The sequence below is a fragment of the Drosophila kikkawai genome, chromosome 3R (genome assembly GCF_030179895.1).
Source record: "Drosophila kikkawai strain 14028-0561.14 chromosome 3R, DkikHiC1v2, whole genome shotgun sequence".
NCBI classification, from domain to species: Eukaryota; Metazoa; Arthropoda; class Insecta; order Diptera; family Drosophilidae; genus Drosophila; species Drosophila kikkawai.
Window position 1 is genome coordinate 25184979 of NC_091731.1, and position 22789 is coordinate 25207767.

Below are 22789 nucleotides of genomic sequence, written 5' to 3' on the forward strand. Positions count from 1 at the left end.
AGCCGTAAACAAATAAATTTCAAATCTTTCCGTGGTCGCACGGGCCATAGTCCTGCGGAGCGCAGGCGCAGACAAACAAACAGCCGGTCCGAGTTCGATGCCAAGCCCCGAAAGCAGCCAAAGGACACGCTGGAAACGGCACAGACCTGGGGAAGTGCGAATCGAACCGAAACCCGAGCCAGAACTCGCCCCGCCGCAACGGAACGGAATGCAGGAGAAGACTTCGGCGAGGAACGTTCGAAGGAACACAGTCCGCTGGGAATGGGGGTCACTCATGTTGGCGGCACGCGGCTCAGTCGGTAATTTGCATCCTGTGCGCGCGGACGTGACTCGGATGGGAAAGGGAAACCGCTGCCAGAAGCCAATTTTCCGCGATGTCTGACAAAGAAGTTTGCCCGAGACGACGATGGCCGGAGTAAACGAAAAAAGCGTGGAAAATATGCAAAAGTGGGAAAACAAAGAGAGGAAAAATTAAGACAAAGTTAAACCACTTGATGTCCCCTTGGGTGTCCTGTGTCTGTTGTCCTGGAGTGCCGCCTGTCGAGTGTCTTTTGCCGAAATCACTTTTAAAGTTTGTTTGCTTTCGCCGCATTCAAATGGATATTAGAATGCCGCGCTGAAATAAAAACGCAGGAGCGAAAGCAGGACAAACAGAAGCCGAGGATTTCTCCAAGGATGCGTGAGCGTCTGCCGTAACGTAAAAAGGGATTATTGTGCATCATTTCGGCCCATAACCGAATAAAGAGAATAAAATGCGTGGCGAGAAGGTGAAGGAGAAAATATCCTCAAGTCGGATTAGGCGATAAATTGTTACTGAAGTGTAAATGTTTTCTCACGTGTTAAATAGTTAAATATAAGCCCTCGCAGCTAGACATACATACAACGTATATATAAAGCCGCAATTGTTCTATAACTCGGCCATATGGTCATTGAAACTTGTAGCCAAAAACTTTAAACTGTGAGTTCAACGCGGCGCCTAAGAAAAGCCATCGGGAAACTTGTTAAACACTATAAATGGTGCGAGTTCTTCAAGTTTTTTGTGCCAAAAGTTTCGCCCATTAGTCATTGAAAACACTGTGTGATAGTTTTGCATGGCGACCGTGCAATTTATTAACTTTTATGCGGCGGCCAGAGAAAGTGTACCAATAAGGAATACGAGGAAATTTTATGATATTAATTGAAAAACGATTATGAAAGTGTAAGTGGAAAGAAGTTGGCCTGTTTGATTTATATTTCTTGTAAAGTTCAGCCACTTTATTACTTTGCCGATTGAGATGTTGAAATATAAGTTTTCTGAAACAATGTGACATGAAGCAGTTGCAAAAGTTTAAATTTAAATTGCAGTTACCATTGAAATATATTTTTGAGTTTAATATTATTTAATAAATATAAATTAAATTGTGTAGAGTCTTTAACTTCTTAAAAAAACAAAATAAGATGCTAGAATAAGCCTCTTTGTTTTGTACATGTAAATGCCAGGGCTTAGAGGGACTTTTGTTGTTGCGACCAAATAAGTTTTAAGTAACAACCAAAAACCAAATAAATAAATTTGATTTTCATTCAACATAAAGTCTAGTACTAATGCCAGTTTATTTGTTTACTTTAATGCCACTGCAGCGCCAATAAAACTTTACCACTCAACAAAGCCGAAAACACTTAAATAAATATATAAATCAACCAAAAACGAAAATAGTGCAAAACGAGGGCAGAGAGCCCAGAAACTAAACAATGAAACTGCAAGAAAATCGCTTGAGAAAACGCAACGTAAAACTTGTGACAGACGCATAAAGAAGAGTTGCAATTTCGGGTTTTTTGTTCGGAAAACGGATATAAAATCGAATGAAAAAAAAAGTGAAATAAAAAAAGGTCGGAGAAGCCCCAAATGCAGGCTAGAACCGTCTAAGCCCCTTCCCCGAGCGCATTAATTCAATAAACCTATTTATTTGGGACTTCGACTGGGATTTGGCCGGAGGAGCGGAGAATGCGACAAAGTTTGCCAGCCAAGACGGCGCAGTGCAATCAGCAGGTCCTGGAATCGAGTCCTAGAAACCAAAGGAGCCAGTGGTGCCAGAGGAGCCAGATTCGATGCCGCAAACGAGTCCCAATTGGAGGCAGGCGGACAATGAGCGCACAAAAGGCGCTGTAAGTGTCATTGCAGCCAGGAACTGGGCCACTGGGACCGCCACGCAAGACGACTAGAGCCAGAAGAGCACCGTCACCAGCAGCGGAGCCAGAGTCAGGACCCGGATAGCGACGTTGACAACTGAGATGACAGCGGCCGACGGAGACGCAAGGCGGTGTCGCCAGTCCTTCCACCAGTCCTACACACCAGCATCTTGGCGGCGTCTTGGCTCCGTCCCTCCGATCCTGGTCCTGCTTCTGGTCTTTGGCTTTGGGATGCGTAAGTACAGCTCGGGGGCTAGGCTCCCATCCTTGCCTGTGTGCGAGTGTGTGACTTTCATACATTTTTGATTTAATTTAACGCATTCATGTCGCCCACTCCGGCACATGAACACACCTAAAAAAACCAAGGAAAGGCCTTAAATGTTAGTTTCGACTATGAGATACCCTTACCTTATCAGTTACATATAAAATCATTTTGATTTGGTTCAGTACATTTTGTAATATGATTTTAGAATACAATTGCTCATATAAATTCCTTAAAAATAAAATTTAAAAATGATTTCCAACCATTTGTATGATATTTACATCGTCAGAAAACTTATTGAAAATCTACAGCAATTTAAAAACAATATACCCTAACATAGGGTATAAACAACCACGCATAAACACTTGGCAACACACACATGGATAATGGCACTCGTAAGCGGGCCCCAGGACGCTACAAGGCTGCTGGCAAATTATTTTAGTAGTTCTGAATCGACGGGGGAGCGGAACTCAGGCAATTGTCTTGTGAAAAAGTTATCCTTGGCAATCGCAGGGGATGAGTTAGGGCCTGAGCATCCCTATTGTTTCATTTGATTTGCTGAAATTAGATTAGGAGAAGCTACGGGGTCAGCAAAATAGGAAAACAATAGCCCATAAAACTTGACAAAATGTGACGCAATTCACCAAGTTCGCAGTAAAACAATTTTTCGGGCTTATTTCGGATTCTACCTTTTCATTCCAAATACACTTTGTGGAGAAATTTAATTTGATTTCGTAGCTTAATTAAGTTAACAATTAGCCAAAGAGAAGTTAATACCCTCATCATATGCTCTCAATGGGAAAATGTTTTTTCAACATTAAGTCAATTGAATCTGTTGATTGACAAGCCAGACTGAATTTAATTTGGCGACAAATTAATTGAGACATTTCGAATTCAACCACTAGAAACGCTTAGGAGGTTAATATTAAAAACTAATTAAATTATAGAGGTTGACAGTTCAAAAAGGAGTTAAAGTTAAAGTCTCAAAGACTAATTTTGTCACTAAATATTTCTAGATTTAAAATAAGCTATTAAAGTTAAGAAAGAAAAGCATTTTATCTTAATTAATTGTTCTAAATACCATAATCAAACTACACGCATTATATGAACTTTTAATATGAGATGTGGCAATTTTAAAAGTTTTTGAATTACACAAGCCTTATTTGAATTTTAAGCATGCATATACAATAAATGGAAGCCACTGTGGAAATTTATGAACAATTATGCGCACCTCTTAAGCTGAAAAGTTTTAGCATGATTCTCGGCCGCTTCCGCAAATTTTGAGAATGAAAAATAGTTTGCGGCAGGTCCTTAACCCCATTGCTCCTTGTTGCAGGAGCAGCTGCTCAACGGCCATAATCAAGGCAGGAATAAAACAATAAATTTCCCTTTCTTTGCGACCCCACAGCCCCAACTTTGTCTCACCCGGCTCCTACTCCAGCTCCTCACCCAGCTCCAGCTCCTGCTCCACAATTACCGAGGGATAAAAACATTAACGAAATTGAAAACTTGCCAAAAAATGTTTAATAAACACATTTTCAGTCGCATGTCGGGATGGAAAGGGGAAAGAGGCCCAGAGTCCTCCCAAATCCCTGGCACGCTCTGCCCATTTCCCCCGCTCCCCTGATCCTTTCATTCCAACTCTCAACAAAATGCGCTTTCAGAAAGTTTTGAGTGCAACTCGTTATGCCAAAATGCAGAATGGGCCCACAAAGCAGATGCACGCCAGAGCCAACTCCAGGCCCCCCTTCTCCGTCCGAAAGCAGTCAAAAATATAATACGCCTAAAGTTTGTCTTGCAGCTGCCTCTGCTTTTGTTCCGTTCGGTCAAAAACCTCATTCTGATTTTTCGGAAATTTCTGTGGAATCTCGGTATGAGAGTTTTTTGTTTGCCTGCATCGTGCCGGATTCCTGCTAATTTCCAGAGTGTGCCGGGCCGGCATCGAATCAAAGCTGGCTGCCTACAGGTTGACTTGGCACGCCGACCCTCGACCCCGTAACCCCGTCTTATTACACCTGGCGAGATGGCCGAGATGACCGAAATCCTTTAAGGCTGCTCGGAGGTCGTAATGCCGTGTCCTGTCGTGTCGTGTCGAGTCGTGTCGTGTGTGTGGTTGTGTCTGTAAGGGCCAAAGTGTTTGCTTACCTTCATAAATTATAAATGGGTTTTGCGGAGAGACCAAAACAACAACAAGAGTGCCGTGACACTGGCGGGTCCTCCGGCAGAGCCAGATGAGTGTGTGACACACACACACTCCAGCATACATTGTCAGTTGACCTCAGCCTCGGCAGGTCCTGTGATGACGGAAAATATTGTAACACAAGCAAAGTTTGGGGGCGGCCAGCAACACATGACAGTGCCACGGGTCAACAAAGTGTCTAACGGTGGGACGGATAAGCAACTTCGCGGATGCTTTAGGTAAAGAAGATATTAATTCAGGCATTATTTGATTTCATCATTGATTTCACTTGATTTTTAAAGATGGAATCTTTAAATGCTGTATGATTAACTTATCTTTCGTGGATAATCTCTCTTTTAAGACGTTCCACAGGGCGGATGAGTGATCCCTTGCTAAATGGTCAACGTGGCGGATGAGTGATTTTCGGTGCACAATTTCGCCCACAGTGGCTCATTCGCCATGCAACTAACAATTTCCTGTTCGCATACACACAAACACGCTCACAATGTAAGCTGAATGGCCTTGATGCGCTTTTGGCTCGCAAAATGTGAGCTTAAATTATTCAGGCTGTCAGGGGTCGGGGGATAGCTGCAGCTGCGTCGACGCTTTGGGCAATCAAAGACAACAACAAGTGTGTGGGTGTGTGCGTGTGGGGCATTTAATTGCTCTGAGAATAGCAGAGAGTGAGCAGTGGGGCAGTGGGGGAGTGAGGCCAGAGGCCAGGTTTGGGCAAGGAACAAAGGCATGGCGAGAAATGACCCACAAATGACAAAGTGCAGCGACAGTCAACGAGCCTTGTCTTCATTCTTTGCCGAAGTGTGAAAAGAACAAGACAAACCACCGAATAAAAAGGAAACATAAAACAACATAGAGCAGAAAAATTCAAAGCAAAATAGCCTCTGGGCCGAAATGCGGAAATTTATGAATCGCAGCGGGGGGGCTGGCCGGGAGAGGCAGGAATGTCCACGCAGGAGGCCCGATGAAAAATTGTTTTATTTCTGGTCAACGTTTGCCTACTTATTTATGGCTGTCCCGCAGGCTGTCCTCTTGCTTGGCCAACTCCCAACCGTGACCACATCCTGTTCCCACAATCTCTCATTCGCTTGCGGGACAAGTCGCTCTGGCTAAATATTTTCCCTGGAAGCCATAAAAATCAACTAGATAAGGGACGAGTCGTGAGAGTTATTCGCCTAGCGTTGAGATTTCGCATAATTATTTTGCTGATTTATAGGGGAAAAGAGCAGCTAGGAGCCAGCTCTCTAATGAAGACAATATAAATAAAAAATGGGACAGCGGTTTATTTGCATTTAAGAGTTTTGCCTTTAACTGTGCCTTAAAATGAAAACAAAAGTAAATTAAAATACAATTTAAAAAATGAAAAAGAGTTATAATAACAAATAAATTTAGAATTTTAAGTGTTCTTCTCAATGTTATTCAGCCCTTAGGTTAAATCTTACTCCCATTTCCCTTTTTTTTGCAACAGCTTCTATTTAAAAATAACTTTTTCTTTCAGAAGCCAAAGTCAGAGCTTCAACCATTGAAAATCCATTTATACTTTGACTTTATAATTTTTTTTGCATTTAATTTCCCTCAAGAGTTTCCACCGACCACAGCTCACTTATCATCCCTTCCCCACAGACTGATTCATCTTCATCAACATGAACCTTTGTACCATAAATTATTTATGTTTATGCACAATTCGATGACATTTGATCACAAGTGCCTGGCATTCCCATAAATATTTGAGTAAAAAAATCAGTTGACGGAGGGAAAATTGTATTTAAAGTGGCATTTATCAAATCGATCAATAAACAATTACCGAAAGCGAATGCTCACAGAGCAAATAAATAAATAAATAAATGAATAACTCTCGCACACGCCGCCACGAAATCTTATAGGAATGTATCCCTATATCTACGAGTGTGGGTGTGTGTGTTGGCAAACAGCATTAAGGATACATTTGCATGAGTGGGCGGGAGCTGCGTCAGTCTGTTCCCTTCTGTTCTATTCTGTTATTTGAGTGGCTGCCGCTGATGTTTGTGTTTAGTGTGAAATTGCTCTCAGCACCATTATCCGAGGATTCATTCAAAACTGAAACATATGTTGGGTGTCACTGTGAAAATTATAAATGCCATGTGGCTCGAAGCGGGGGATACCGGCAACACCATCCAGGATGTTCAATATGCCAAGTCCGGGCCTGGGGTTCCCTTCATGCCCACTTGGCTCTTTGTCGGCACACCCACTTTCGGCGGTAACTGTGCGCCGGGCTGCCTCAATTTATTTTTATGGCATCGTGTTCCTCGGTCTACGTGTTCCCAACAAACAGGCAAAAGTAAAACGGCAAAGGAAGCGGCACTCTTTCTCCCCTTTGAGGTTCATTTCAGTTTCAGTTTCGCAGTAAATTGAAATTGGAGCATTGCCCAGTGTTGCGTATACGCACTGTTGTGCGCTGCACGTTGTCTCCTCAGTGCTGCGCGTTGTTAACCTTGAGCCAAAGCAAACTTGTTAATGGCCCTGCTGACTGCCAGTGTTTTCCCCCATTTTATGTTCTACTTTTATACTAAAGTAATTTTTCTCCCAGTGAAGTGCTGCATTATATTTGGAAATGGTTTTAAGAAGCTCGTGCAATATGTTCAATTGATAAAACTGAGAACGTGCCAGATAACGATATTATACTAACGATATTATATATTTTCTTAAATGGTATGGTTGTCTTTTCACAGGGATATATTTTGCCTTTTAGTATCTTTTAAAATAAGAAAATTCATCTTCTGCCAATGCCAATGTTTATTAATTTTAGAGTATTCCTTTGAATTTCTCAGTTAAGACCTAGATTTCTATTTTATTTGAAGAGATACAAACAAGTATTCTCAATTTTTTATGCAGACTTCCTTTGACAGCGGTTTTCTGTATAAAATCAGCCCCAAAAGCCCGCCATTTTTGTGACTCTTGGCATGTAATTTAGCTCATTTGAACTTTAATTGCTTGGCGTCCCCCAAAGGGGACTCATTAAGATTGCCAGCCCGCAGCTGGAGCAACACAAATCTGGCGACACAACTATCAGCCCCTCGCTCCCGCCGCCCTGGCGAACTGGCGAAGTTGCTCGTGGCTAGATGGATGCAGCAATCCGAGTCCTTGGGCTCGGGTTTTATGTGTGCACTCGAGGCGGCTATAATCCAAAGTGCTCCCCGGTGAAAAGTTTTCTGGTTTATGCGAGAATATGTGTCGGCTGCTCCTTTGCGTGTTTCCTCATAAACACCAGAGCCGGCGGATGCGGGCAGGGATATGGGATCGGATGGCGGATGGCGGATGCCGTTACAGGTGCGGATGAGCTTCGGATGGCCACGAGTCAAGTGGCCCTCTGTCTTTATTTGGCCACAAGCGTTCGTCGTTTTAATTACGGCCGCGATGGCGTCGCCGCCATTTTGTCCTTGCAAGAGCAGCCATGACTTTTTATTGGACATGTAATTACTGCGTGTTTTTTGGCTTGTGTGGGGGCCCACGCATATTTTTTATAATTACGGGAAAATGAAGACCAGAAAAGTTCTCACATTCGGCCAAAAGCCGATGCGAGTGTCCTGGCCATCCTAAGTGTTCTGCTGCCACACGCTAATGATGCACGTGCCACGTAGATTGCGTGTTTTTAGACCTCTTGACCTTTAATCTGTCGGAAAGATAAAAGTGCCCCAGAATTACATAGCTGGGAAAAAGGAAAAAGATAAGTGATTCAATTTAAAATTGTTTCTATGGAAAGTTTTAAATATTTTATAAAAACACAAGGATTTTAAAGTTTATATTATTAATTTAGCAGCTTCAATTTAGGGAGACTCTGTGTTTACTAAAAAAAACCTTGTGGCTATAGGTTGTTCGCTGAACTGTAAAGCAAACATTGTTTAAATATTTTTTGAGTAATGCATACGTTCTAATTAAATTCCAGTTTTCTTTTTTTTTTTTGTGGAAAGTTAATCAATAGTAAAGAAAAAACTGTTGGCCCCAACTAAATCCAATCATATTTTTTATAGCGTCCCTTTATCTGTCCCTATCGCTCTCTCCTTGTCGCCCAGCTCCATAAAAGGCAAAACCCATGAAATATTAACTAAGGGGTCAAAGAGCCAGGACGAGTACACCATATTGGCCAGTCTGGACCTGATCCCCCAGCCCAATCCGCATCCCTTCAGGTGACTGCGTCATTGGCCGGCCAGGGCTGCAGCTGTAACATATAAGTGAAACATGGCACATGGCAGGCCCTCGCACAATGGGCGGGCTTTGCTAGTTTTGAGGTCATTAAAAAGAAATAGTTTTCGATATGATGGGAGTCTGTGTGTCGGGAAAACGTACGCATATTCTTGCTGCTACTGCTGCTGGTGCTGGGATTTGCCTTGCTCAACCTATTCTTTTAATTATTTCTGCAATATTCACATTCAGGCGACCAAGAATATGTATTTGTAAGGGCTTTGTTTAATTCAGTTGTCCGATGCACTAAAATTGAACAGGTATATTCCAGCCTTTGTAGTTGATTGCCAGAGGCAGGGGAAAGTTGTCTAAAGTGTATAAAGGAAACTTAAAATTAATGGAAATGTATTTTCTCTACTGAAAAAGATGGAGATTATAGTCTGTGTGGCCTCACTAAATTCGTATTTATTCTTATTACAGTTTCATATATTTTAAGTGATATTTATAAAGCTTTTTATTAAGAAATGTTATTTATAATCTTAGACAAAAGGCAAGAGTGATTTTTGGAAAAGCTTTTACTCCTGCTACTCGTTGATCAAAATCAATGAATAGCTGGAATTTAAAATATAAAAAGGGCCTAAAGGTTTATTCTAAAAATTTATTCAAACTCAATTTTCTTTATTTTTGTGTGCTGCACCTGTGCCGGTAACCCATTGTTTCTCCGATGACACTAGCGATGCTGATGAGCTGAGCTCTGGCTAATGCGGCTGCTCGTTTTGTAGTTGGCAAAACCAATTCCAGAGTTTACAGGGCGAGCGCTTCGTGTGTGCGTGTGTGTTAGCGGGTTTCTGTCTGCCACCGGTCGAGTGACTGCCAATTTGAGTAATTTTTGCGTCAGCCGCCAGCCTAATTTGTGGGCATTACTATTCCAACAGCGTTCCGGCTGGGAGCCGGCTTAAAATATGAACTCGAGCTGAGTCCCGCCGGATTTTGGGCCACTTGCCACGGCCACGGCAACGGCCAATTCTGGTTGAGGAAAACAAGAAAACAATTTGAGTCTTATTGCACGTTTCAGTCTCCGTGTGTGTGCGCCTGACTGTCGTCAAGTGCTCTAAATGGCCAGATCACACTTCATGCCGACAGTAGGCTCCTTTCGGGGTAAGCCAAACAAAGCGAGGACACGGCAAAAGCCCAGAAAATTAATCGGCTTTGGGGAAATAGTTTCTGGGCCGGCACTCAACCGATTTCGGCCTCGCCTCGGCCCAATTTTTTCCCCCTTGTTGCTGGGCTCGAATTACAAATACCCAATGTACCACAAAAGTAAAATTTTGGATTTTCCGCCTTTTTGTTTGGCCAAGCAAATTCCTTTGAGGGAAATCAAAACCGATTTGATTTGCCGGCTAAATCGGTTTTAATTGAAAATGCAAACTGTGCCTTGAGTAACCCGTTCGGGCTTCGCTTTCCATCTTGATTCGGCAAACAAAAAGAAGCCAAAGCGATGGAAAGAAAAAAATGTATAACATTCTGCAGTGGATTTTAAATTTACTATTTTCCTGGGAGTGAGATTTTCAATTTGCATTTTAACAAAAAACTCGCCTGCAACCTTTTTCCTGGGCACGGGAAATGGGCCCGGGGTGGACCTTATCAACACGGCCAAATCACACGCATTCGTTCGAAATGATTTCGTGGTGGAAATTTATGCGGTTGCCCTGTGGAATCTCCGATTTTTTTCTTACTTCTGCCTCTACTTTTTCAGCTTTTTTTTCAAGTTTTTTTTATTTTTGGGGTGCACAAGCAGACACGTAGAATTTCTGGGCAGCTGAAAGGTAACGAGAGCGGCTGAAACTTCTTGCTCTACCTAAATCAAGGCCCTGACAAGCACGTGAAATGAAATAATTTAAAAATGCAAATTCTGTGTTATCAAACCACTGAAATCTTGGTCCCGAAAATCAGTACGATTTCCCACACTTTTCATCTTGGTGGATCATTGAACTGGCTGGCGCCAGGTGAGTTTGTTTTCCTCTCACGAATATATCCGATTAGATATGGGATTGGGAAAGGTTGTGGCATTGATCCATTACTCTTATGACTATTTACAATGCGAGTTTAAAAGTGGACTAGAGTCCAAGTGTAATGGAAAAGTGCTACCTTAAACTAAACATATATTGCCAATAGTTTCTATTGGCAAGACAACATTCACGAAAGTTGCCCTGCAATTACCACAAATGCTCCAATTTTCCTAATATAGCAATAATGTAGGTAATAAACTTTTCATAAACATTATGAAAGTGAAAACGTAAAGTTCTGGGAAATATTAAAATCAAACAATTTCAAGTGCAGGCGAACATGTTCATTTTCTTGTTCGACTTTATTTTTTGCGGTCTGCTAAAAACTTATTCCTGCCATGACTTGGCCTGCCAAGTTCACGCCTCCGAATCGTCCTGATGGCCTCCGCCCCTCAATTTAGTGGGTGAGCAGCCTCGGGGCCAACATGTCCTTCGCAGAGCGTTGGGGCAGAAAGTTGCTCAAAATAACTTTCTCAAGTGTGGGTGTTGAGCTAATCAATGTTGTGGCGGCTGCCTCTAGTTTCAAAAGATGTTCTTTTATTTTCTTTGGTTTCCTTTTTTTTTTTAGAAATTTATTGCCCAAAGTTATTAGCTTTCTAATCTTTTAATAAAGTTTTGCACAAATTGATGGGTCGTTATTTCATTTACAGAGCACAAAAATGCTCTCACCCTAGTTTAGTTATGCGACTAGGTAAATATTATAGCGATTCGAATGCAGGTCAAATAGTATTAATAATATTCATAAATACAAATATTTATTTAGCTCATTTGGCTAGTGGCTATAGCCAGGTGCTAGTGGTAAACTGTGTGGCTTTGATTATGTAGGTCCAAGGACATGACGGGCGCACGTGTATATGAAATGATTATGAGGCTAAAGTTACCATTTATTTTTTATACTGAATTTTCCTCTAGGGCACAAAGTCGCAAACATAAAAAGGAAAAGTTTAAAAGGGAAACACAAACCGGCGGTGGGAAAAGGAAAAGGCGGCCAAAGCTACGAAAAAACAAGCAACTTTTAACAGCAAAAAGTGTGCGGGAGTTAAAAAAAAAAAAAATATACGAGTAAAAACGGAAAGAGAGAGAACAGAATTAAATGAAAGCCACCACAGGCAGTGACATTAAGCGGCAAATTTTTATGATTTTAATTAGCATAAAAGCGTAATTGAAAATTAACTGAAACGAAATACATGTGCCTTTGAGTGTGCGCCTGTGAGCGACAGGCCTACTACAGAGCGCGGGCATCCCATTTGTTTTACCCGAATTTAATTCATTCACCTTGCCAAAGCCGATTGCAATAATTTTCCTTATTTTCCACTCGCTTTGATGTGCGCGACAAGTATTTATTATATTTATTTAGGATTCATATTGCAATGAGTCGGGGATATTTTGGAATTTTTGCCATGGCAATTTGTTTTTGAAGGTTGGGGAACTCTGATTTCATTGGAGTATTTTGTCGGATATCCATAGCATACTTCTTTAGTCCAGCGAACCTGGAATTGTAAGGAATACTTGTGGGTCATATACATTTTTTTTTTAATAAATCACTAACAAATTTTAATTTTATTTGATGATGGCTTTTTGGTTTATGATGGTGTTTGCTGAGTCTATAATAATCGATAAATCTGTTTATTAATTACCATTTCAATTTAAGGCTTAATAAATGACAAACAAAGTGTTTCATTTCATTTAAATTCCAAGAATTGATTGAATGATATTTATTTATCAAAATTACTTATTAAATACTTATTTATAATATAGTTTTGGCTTAATAATGAACTCGGTTTTGTCTCTGTATATTTTTTTTATATTTAAAAAGACCTAATTAAATTTTTGTATATAATTTTTAAATTAAAAGCCCAAGAAGTGTGTTATTTATAGAGCCCTTGGGTTGAACAACCACATTTGTTCATGTGGAAACATTTTTAATTACACAAAAATATATTTAAAGGAACTCTGCTTAATCTCCCATTTAAATCCCATGCGCTCACCTTTAATTAGCGGCCAGTGCAAACACATTGTAAACAAAGGTACTCTCCCTAATTCTGTCCATCCTACAGAGCTTGTCACCTGCAGCTCCCCGGAGCAGCCAGCGGCAATGATACAGCCAGCGACGGCCACAAGATCCACTTTGCCAGATAGGCCAGTGACAACACAAAACGATCTAATTACGACAGTCAGCAACTTGACGACAGCAAAAAAGGCAGTGGCAGCAGAGGCAGCAGGACTAGCAGTAGCGGCAACCGAGGCAACGAGCTCACGGAGCACGGCTGTAGTGGCCCGGGGCACGTCAGCAGCAGATGTGGCAGCAGCCACGATAGCAACGAGCCAGTCAGCACAAATTGGGCTAACTACTCAGTCCACAGACGGCCAAACAGAGGCGCAGACAGTAGCAGCAACATCCACTGTCACAGCAGCCACAACAGCCGCAGCAGCAGCAGCAGCATCAGCAGCAGCGGCATCAGCAGAGCTGCTCATATCAACAATTTATCCGCCATCAACGGAGAAGGCGACGGAAACGGAAATGGAAATGAATGTGCACAACTCCATCGAGGCCAGCGGCAAGATGGTGGCTGTGGAGAATTCCCTGACCAAGGGCTTCTCCATCCCGACATTCCTGCCGCCATTTCCCGTTTTTGCGGCGGCGGATCTGCCTGCTTACCGCGCCGCTGCGGATGCTGCAGCAGCGGCAGCGGCCAAGTTGGCAGCCGAATCGGCGAAGGCTGCGGCAGAGGCGTCAGCAGCAGCCGCATCCTTCGAAGCGGTGACAATGTCGCCGGAGGAGCAGCGCCGGCGAATGTATAATGAGCAGCACTCCTACCTGGTGGCCCACCGGCAGGCGGCGGATGGGACGGGGCCGGCGGTTCGTCGCAACCTAACAATGCCCGTGCTAAACATCACCGCCCAGATGGGAAACCACGCCTACATGCCGTGCCAGGTGAGTTTTACACTTCAGAAAATTAAGACCATTATGCCACTTTGAATATGTGTAGTCTCAGGATTTTTTGAGATTAATAAAAGATTTTTAGAGTAAACATTTGAATATGAATTAGGAATTAGACCATTTAGTGGGAATATTACAAATCAAGCGTGCCTTTTTAATACAAATTATTTCACATTATTGTTTGTTATTTAAGCTCTTTACAATCTCCTTCATTTTAAAGCATAATTTTTTCTTTCCGGTGCCTTTGTTTGTTGTCGTGGGTCACACAATCCGCTTGGGTCGGCTTGGTTTGAGGTTGCGCGCGGCGTGTGACATAAGTCGGTTAAGCCTTAAAGGTTCGCTCAGAAAAAGGGGTTTTAATACGAGATTACATTTAATTGCGAATATTAAATTTGTATTAAATGTCACGTGTCATAAATTGCGGCCAACAGTCAAAGCTGCTTAAAGAAAGCTGTCATTAAGGGCTACAGTGGACGAGCACAAAACACACATTGCATAAATGGAATTGTGCAAACTGGATTTTTTTATATTTAAATAAATGAGAGTATGAAATATGAAAATAAATGGATTCCTTTAATTAAATTCTGAAATGTTCATAAGGGATATTTAATTGAAAAGTAAAATATTAATTATTGCTAATTAATGAACCATCGGAAGTCACGATTCGGAAGCATTTTTTTTAATTATATAGCATTTCGTTACGACCAAAAAAAATATAGATATTCATAAAAGTATTTCCTAAAATGTCTCTGTGAGATAAGCCCAAACTTAAAGCCGCACACGTCGCCAAGGACTTAAGTTTCTGCATTAAGGCTTAAACCACTCGAGGCAGACGACCCTGACTCACTTACAAATTCCCCGGAACTCAAACCCAACGAAGACAGGCGAGCGACAGAGCGACAGAGCCGGAGCCCCTCCTTCCGCTTCTGGATTCCTTTTTAATTTCAACGGGCCGGAGATACAACTAGCATTTACATATTGCACACAGACACGCTTCACACATCCGCAGATTCGGGTGCAGAGACAGAGGCACAGATACAGACAACGACACGGATACAGATACAGATACAGAACAGGACACTTATTTGCATGCATACATATTGCACAATGTATTCTACATACACAGCTACAGCAGCCATCAAATTTACATGCGTACGAAGGTGCTTCCCCGCCTGCGAGGATATCCACAGAATAGACTTTAAAAAAAAGCCCAAAGAACAGGTCCTGAAAGGAGGCTAGTAAAAATATATACACACATTTATATATACATAAGTATAAATGTAGGGAATTGTAAACGGTAAATAGAAGCATGGGCGCTTGTTTACGTCATAAAAAATAAACGTAAACAGAATGAATTGTTGATATGCAAATGAAATTATGCTGATCTGTGCTTGGACCACAGCCGACAGCAGAAGCCGGGCTAAAGCAGCAGCCAAAAGCAGGACGCAAACTGTAAGAATATTTTAGCACAAGACGCGCATTGCCATCCCCAGAATCCGTCCTCATTTCCATTTCCTGGACCCAGACCTTCTCTAAGATCCCAGATTTCACGTCCGCTGATACGCCAGAGCCGTCAGATTTTTTGCAACTTAACACCGAAACGACACGCTAACGTGGCAGGATTAGTTCGTCTTCCGTGGTAATTATTCATGTATGGATTAGCCCACATCGAATGCAATCTGTGTTATGTGAAAGCTCATTAGCGGCAGATTGTCAGTGATTTACATATTAATAGTTATGTGAATGCCCGCCTGCTTGGGCTTTGATGCTTTCATAGATGACTAATTTTAGAGAAGGAAACGCCCTTAAAGTAATGGAAGATTAGGCCAAGTAACTTAAATTTAAGTGATATAACATATGAAGAGCAGAAATATACTCGATTTATAAATATGTTATATAGATTCCTACATTTTCTGATAAATTTACAGATGAACCTCGAAGAAATAATAATTTCCTGAGCATTTTCCTGTTCTTTTTTCAGATTCACCGCCTGTCAGATAAGCCCGTTTCCTGGGTGCGCATGCGTGACAACCACATCATCAGTGTGGACGAGACGACGTTCATAGCTGACGAGCGCTTCCAGTCGATCTTTCAGGAGGATCACGACTACACGTGGTCCCTGCAGATCAAGTACGTCCAGCCTAGCGACGCCGGCTGGTACGAGTGCCAAATGGCAACGGAGCCCAAGCTGAGTGCCAAGGTGCACCTGCAGATAGTCAGTGAGTGATCGGGGATGATCCCTGAAATCATAAGCTATGATGTCACAGAAATTTCTTTAATATTATCTTTATTAGACATTTCTGTGACACCTTAAAATAATCTCTTTAATAATGTTAAACCTCGACAGCACCCAAGACTGAGCTGATTGGGGATCAGAGCCGCTTCGTGAAGGCAGGCAGCAAGGTGGCCCTGCACTGCATCGTCCGGGGAACCCTGGATCCGCCCAAGTACATCATCTGGTTCCGGGGCCAGAAGAAGATAAGCGAGGTGGACGAGCGAACCGGCTGGTACACACAGCTTGATCGTAACATATTCGGCACCGTGGGCGATAATCAGAATACGGTAAGTGCGGTGTTTACGACCCCGGCAGTTCATCCTGGCTGACTGGCTGACTAGTTGTCTAGTGGGCACTGAGCATAAACATTAATTGCAGATCGGCTCATTAATCATACCGCTCGTGCGGAAAGAGGATTCCGGCAATTATACGTGCCAGCCGTCGAACAGTGTCTCCGTGTCCGTGGACCTGCACGTGCTAAGCGGTAAGTTAACGGCCTTTGGGTCCAGGAGGGTCTCCTCCTCCTACTTCCAGCTCCCAGCCCATTTTATCTGCCGCGATGTGTGGCGAAATGAATGATTCATATTAATCGCAACTGTCGCCACCGCGGCGAATTGCCAACAGGTGAATATTCCGCATCGGCCATCATGTCAGCGGCGGCAAGGACGACAACGCCTTTCGGCAGGAGCACGTTCCAGTTGATGCCGGGTCTCCCGGGAGTCCTCGCACTTGGATTCGCACTCCTTCGGGCGCTGCAGGGAGTGATGCACAGCGGCCCAACACCTTGGACGTGACTCGCCTATTGAACGCCGAATGGTTGGTCTTCGGTCCTCGGTGTCCGGTGTCCGGATCCGAGTTAGAGTCCGTGTCCGCGGGGTCGTGGCTTCGGACTTCCAATTATTTGTAAGCTTTTGCGCCATCTGCAGTTACGTAATTTAGGTTAGAGATTAATTAAAGGCGGCCTTGTAAATAGCGGAGAGCGGCGGAAGCCCTGCGGAGCTGGATTGACGGTTCCGTAATTAGGTTAAACGTTCCCATAACTCCCATCTCTGCGTGTCTCACATACTCCCCATACTGAATTCAATCTAATGTACATTCAATCTAAGGCATAACGTACACAGACCCATTCCAAGTTGTGAAATCGAATCAATAATTAGATTATTGTCGCAAGCGAATTATTAAATGAAAATAATAAACGAGAATCATAAAAAATTCACCATAAATAAAGGCATTCAATAAATCATGTGAAACAGTATTTAAATCTCTGCGTTCTCTCTGTGCGTGTTGGTTCGGCTTGTCTCATCAGAATGGTAAATTATTTATGAATGTTATCGAGCCTAACTAATTGATTGGCTGTGTTAGCATTCTCTGGCGTGCCATTGATAAAAATAATAGTACATCACATCACCGGGGGGGTCATAGCTTGCGAGGAATTTGTTCGATCTGTTTGAATATTTACATTTATTAAAAGGGAACATATTTAATTTTAGATTGTATATCTTTTTGCATACAGATTAAATTATAATGCTTGTCCCCAGTTCTATTTTTATTTGAAAAATATTTGGAATGTCTTTAACTTGCCCAGCCAAATCATAAGCTCAGATGGCATGTGGCAAAACATTGGGAGTTTTCATTCAAAAACGAAAGGACACCGTAAGTATTTGACAACATTAAGCCAAAATAACCCTAAGTAAGCCAAAGAGAAACCCATTTTCATGGGGAAATATACACTGTTGACCCTCAGCTGTCGTGGCCGATAAAAGGGCGACCAGCAAGAGAATTTCCTCAATGGGGATATGCATAAATAATTTAATATTTTATGGTAATTTGGCTCCGACTCTGGATCACCAGCCACGGCGACCCCCTTTGAGGACATCAAAGTGACGAAAGGAAAACAAAAATGAGCCAACACTTATGGCCGGGGGTAAGGGGGGGCCAAGTGGAGTGCATAAAAATAACACAAGCCATAAACTGGCGAATTCCAAGGGTCATAAAGCCTTTAAGGTAGCCAGTCTATTTTATTGCAGCGGAAATCACATCTCCGTCTTCCGAGAGTACGGGCTTATAAAAAACTGGGCGAGAAGGAGAACAAGCGCCGAGTATGGAGGAAAAATAAGAAACAACACGTAAAATTTGTCGTTGTCCTGTCAAGAAGGAGCTCTTCCTCGGAGCGAGTGGGATGGACGTAAGCGAAGCAATTTACAAGAAACACAAAGACCTGGGGGGCGGAGCAGGGAATACGGAGGATGGAGGAAAGAGTACGAGATGGCAGACGAAAGGCAGTAAATGTTTTTCACTATGTTGCTGATGCTGATGCTGATGACTGACTCGCCCGACGACAGCCGGGGGTCTTGGGGAAGAGGAGATGCCGAACGGAGAAAGGGGATCCCCGCTGGCTCAAGTCCAACAACTCAGCAGGCAGCAGGGCCCGCGTCAAGGCAGGAAAAGTCAAACAAGATGAAGCCAGTTGGAAATGTCCTTGCCCGGCAAAGTAAAATCCGAAGAACAACAAGAAAAACCGAAAAATAAAACTTTAAGCTACATAAAAGGGAGAGTGAAAGTGTAGCCAGCACTTTTAAGTGACAGTTTCATCCAACATTTATATATATATATTTCTTTCTCTTTGCTAAATATATTCAATATCCGATAAAACGCCTCTGCCAGTCCTCGCTGCCAGTTCCATGGATTTTTTATTTGAATTTTCATTCGACTTGGCCAGCGGATGGCAATCAAATTACAAGGCTCGTCTCACACTTACGAGCAGGATAACTTGATGGCTGTTCCTTTCAAGGAACGTTCATAATTTGTCACTTATTTATATAAATATGTATACTATAGCATACTTATATAACAGAAATTCACTTACACTTTTGATAATGTCTGGGAAATTCTTTCAGTTTAAGATTTCATCTTATACCATACTATCTATGTTATAATATCTTGTTTATAGAAATCGAAAGAATCCAATATATCCCTACTTAGAGGGTACTATAATATCCTTCTGACCTCTATGGCTTTATTTTACATCTTTAGCTTCCACGGTATTTTGGCATTCCGTTTTTCTTTGGCACTTCTTAATTTTGCTTTTTTCGTTTCTGCCATAATGACTAAAGGACTACATGAGGAACAGAGGCGAGTGCTTCCAATGACATCTGGTGCAGACTTCTCCGTTTCTCCTGTAACCATTTGCGCTCCTTCTGGCGCTGACCTACGCCCAGATAATTGGGTTAGCTACGGAGACAGGACCCCTTTTACCCCCGACTGCTGTGGGGAAGTACGAGTGCGTTTTACGATCCTTTGATGTCCGAAGTTGGCCTCCTACTTGCCTTGCACTGCGCTCCACCAGCTATAGGGTACGAAGGGGTCTCGGTCTCCTTGCCGGCTTTTTAAGCATATTCTTTGCACTCCGTTCTTGTTCTTGGAGCACTTAGGTTTCGCAAGTTTTTTTATGTTAGATTTAGTTGTGGATATTTGAGCCAGGCGTCGTAGCTGTTGTTTGAGGTCTCGCATTTCTGTAAACAGTAAACAAGTCGAGGCGAAAGTAGAAAGCCCAAGCGCCGAAATCGTGTCCAAAGAGTAAATAAGTTCCAAGCAAATAAATCAGTAAAAATCTTCGGATAATTGTATTGAACCAGCCAAATAGCCAAGCAATTGGGGAAGTCAACAAATTATTGAAGAAGTTAGCTGCTCCTCGCATCCGGCTATTGGCCTTCCCACTCTCCTTTGTAAGTTACGGGGTAATCCCCGGTTTTTGTGACTTGGCTGGGCCTCCGAAATACGTCAGGGCCTTATCGGACATGCATCTCTGGAACGCTTCAATTTGAGGAAGATAAATTGCGTTTGCGCAAGAAATTTCTGTCCAAAGAATCCAAATCATTTCGCATTAGCGAGCCCAGTTTCTACACTCATAAATATGTGTTTATATTTTGTAGAATATTTACATGAACACAAGTGCTTATCTTTTTGTTAAATAAATATTTTGTTTAATGAATGCACATATTTCTCTTCGTTTATGTTTTATGCAGCTAGTTTTAAAACTTAGACAGTGATGCTCTTGTTAGTTGTAATATATATTCATGACCTTAAACAAAAATCCCAGCTGAATGAAAGTTAATGGTGATATCATGAGTTGTAGAGTCAATTGGCCTGCTTTTTGCAGAGTGTACGCCCACACTGCTTGCCCTCCATTCCTGAAATGGGTTTGGTGTAATGCGCGTAAATGCAAATCATTATCAACATTTGCATTGAGCAGCATCGATGATGGGCTGCAAAGTGGTGGCAGTGCGGAGTGCGAGGCTATCCCAATCCCGGCCCAGTGAGCATTCCGAATGGGTTTACTATAACGCATCGCTCCTGGCCATCCCACCGCACATTGTTTCCCCAACTGGCAGGCAGGGATCCAGGCATCCAAGCAGGCTATTAGGCCTGATGAATTTGCGCGCAGTTTGCAGTTATAAATATTTGGCCATTTCGCAGTCCGACTGTGTTCAGTAGCCAGTGCAATTTGCGGGCCCCGAAATCGGAGGGCTTTTAATGAATACTCGCGGCATCCGGACAAAAACTCATTTCATTTGCATTACCAAATTCTACCACATGCACACGGACGCACAGCGAACCAACCCATGTTGGCCAGGACTCGAAGGGCAAACAAAGGAGCTGGAAATTTCACCGAGATGGAAATTCTTTGGCCAAGTTATGTTAGCTATTTTCGACTGAGCCTTTGTTTCCCCCCGCCACTGACAGTGTCACTGCCATCCGCTCAGCCATTGCCTTCCGCAATCTCTTGCAGATTTTTTTTCTTTTCAAACTATGGCACAAATGTTGAAGTGTACATTATTCTTAACTTTTTTTGAGTTCGATAAGCGGAGCCAGAAAATTATGATGATGTCGCTGATGCTGATGCCGATGGTGGGGCTGCTGGGATGCTTGGATGCTTGAATGCCGGGATGCTGATGCTGATGATGTGCTCCGCCGCTGATGTGCTGCTGATGATGATGTTTGACTGAAGATAACCCACCAAGTTGAGGGAACAAACAACAAGTTTGTCTTCACAGCAAATTTCTCTCGTCATGTCTAAGTGGTAAGTAGGGGGAAAAGTTGGTGAGGTGTTGCAGAAAACCGAAGCTGAAATACTCTGACAACTGGGGGAAGCAAAGTAGCTTTTAGAATAGAATAAGTTATGAATAAATCTTTCTTGTTTTCTGAAAGTATAAAGAATTTATTGCTTAAAATATGATTTTAATCCAACAGATCAGTAACTTAAGAAGCTGCCTAAGATATTTCATTTCATAAACTATATACTATACACTTTTCCCTCAAATAGTAGTGTATTCTTGGCAAAGGCAAATAGTTGGGTTCACTCCCTTTTTCTTTTACAACACGTGATAAAAAAAAGAAGGTCCTGCCGCCACTTGTGCTGGGTTCATTCAACCTTCATTTCATAAATAAACCATAAAGTGTGCCTCTAGATTTTGTTGACAATTCTGGAAAGGAGAAAAGTTATCATTCGGACGCCAAGAGCAGGCTGAGATTTCACGACGACGACCAGTGCTAATTAGTATCTGCCCTAGAAGGAAACGCAATAAATTTGAAAGAAAACTTTGTCTGCAGCAAAGTTACTTCGAATTATAGCAACTTCAGCTCACGCCGCCGCCCGTTGCCAATTTGTATTGGTCGTAAACTTTGGCACTCACCTTGCGGCTTTAATTAAAGCAATTGCAGTACAAATTTTAATTATAAAATGCTTCGACCCACTGGAGGCACAATCAAATTATATGTTGTTTACACTTTTGTGGTACGCGCCGCGCAGCTCCGATCCGTTCCGCGCTTTATCTGCCAAGTTAGTGAGCGGGCAGGACGATCCAGACAATTGTTTTAATTTTCTTCACGTCGGGCGGCGTTTAGAAGGCAATAAAAAATTATTGGCCAAAAGCGCAATTAAAAAAGTCGAGCAGGGCACACGGCTTACACTTCGACTCGGCCATTGGCTTAACGAACTCGAGCCAACTTTTTTACGGCCCAAACATATTTATTATTGCAATCGAGGGGTGCCCAAAACCTAAGCGAATTGTTTAGTAGACATGCTTTTACGGCTTATCCCTGCTCCTTTTTTATGACATTCTTAAGCAAATATTCGAATCGAGTTTATGAGATTGCGATCCGTACTTTGTAGCAACTGCTGATGAGGCAGACCGGCTGTCAGGCCGGCCGACCGGGCATTTATTTCCCATAAAACATCTCTGGCTTATATCAAAGTCGATAAAGAAATCAGTTGATGGCCTTGGCCGAAAAAAGGGTTGTCGTTGTCGTTATCGTTGTCCTTCGACCCCTCCGGCATAGACGAGGATGTGTGATAGATTATGGCATATAGCTGCGGTGACAAGTGCTGGCAGTCGCCCCATCAATTAATCAGAGTCCTTAGGCACTCGAGGGGCCTCACTAATATTGATTCGATTGGGAAGGAAACGGCGGCACAGATAAGAGGAGCCAATAAAAGATAAATGCAGGCACAACCAAAAGGAATCGTGAGTCCCGGACACACACACACACAGTCCACACCCTGCTCCTTCTCCACACAAATGCAGCGCCAGCGATTTTCCACTTTAAGCAATTTGTGTTGGGAGCAAGAGGCAACAACAGCAACACAACGGCCAAGTATATATATATGTACATATCGGAAGTATCACTAACATGGCGCTGCCCGAATTCCCAACAGTCCGGGAGCAGC

General features: G+C 42.6%; 1 protein-coding gene across 1 annotated transcript; it reads left to right on the forward strand.

Moving 5' to 3' along the window:
* Window positions 1–312: 312 nt before the first annotated feature.
* Window positions 313–17231, forward strand: dpr17 (defective proboscis extension response 17). Its single transcript, XM_017175180.3, has 7 exons — window positions 313–1198; window positions 1618–2401; window positions 12904–13781; window positions 15769–16006; window positions 16135–16349; window positions 16441–16546; window positions 16687–17231. Exons 2-7 carry the CDS (start codon window positions 2269–2271, stop codon window positions 16854–16856), a joined length of 1740 nt encoding a protein of 579 aa, XP_017030669.2. The 5' UTR covers window positions 313–1198; window positions 1618–2268; the 3' UTR covers window positions 16857–17231.
* Window positions 17232–22789: the final 5558 nt, after the last annotated feature.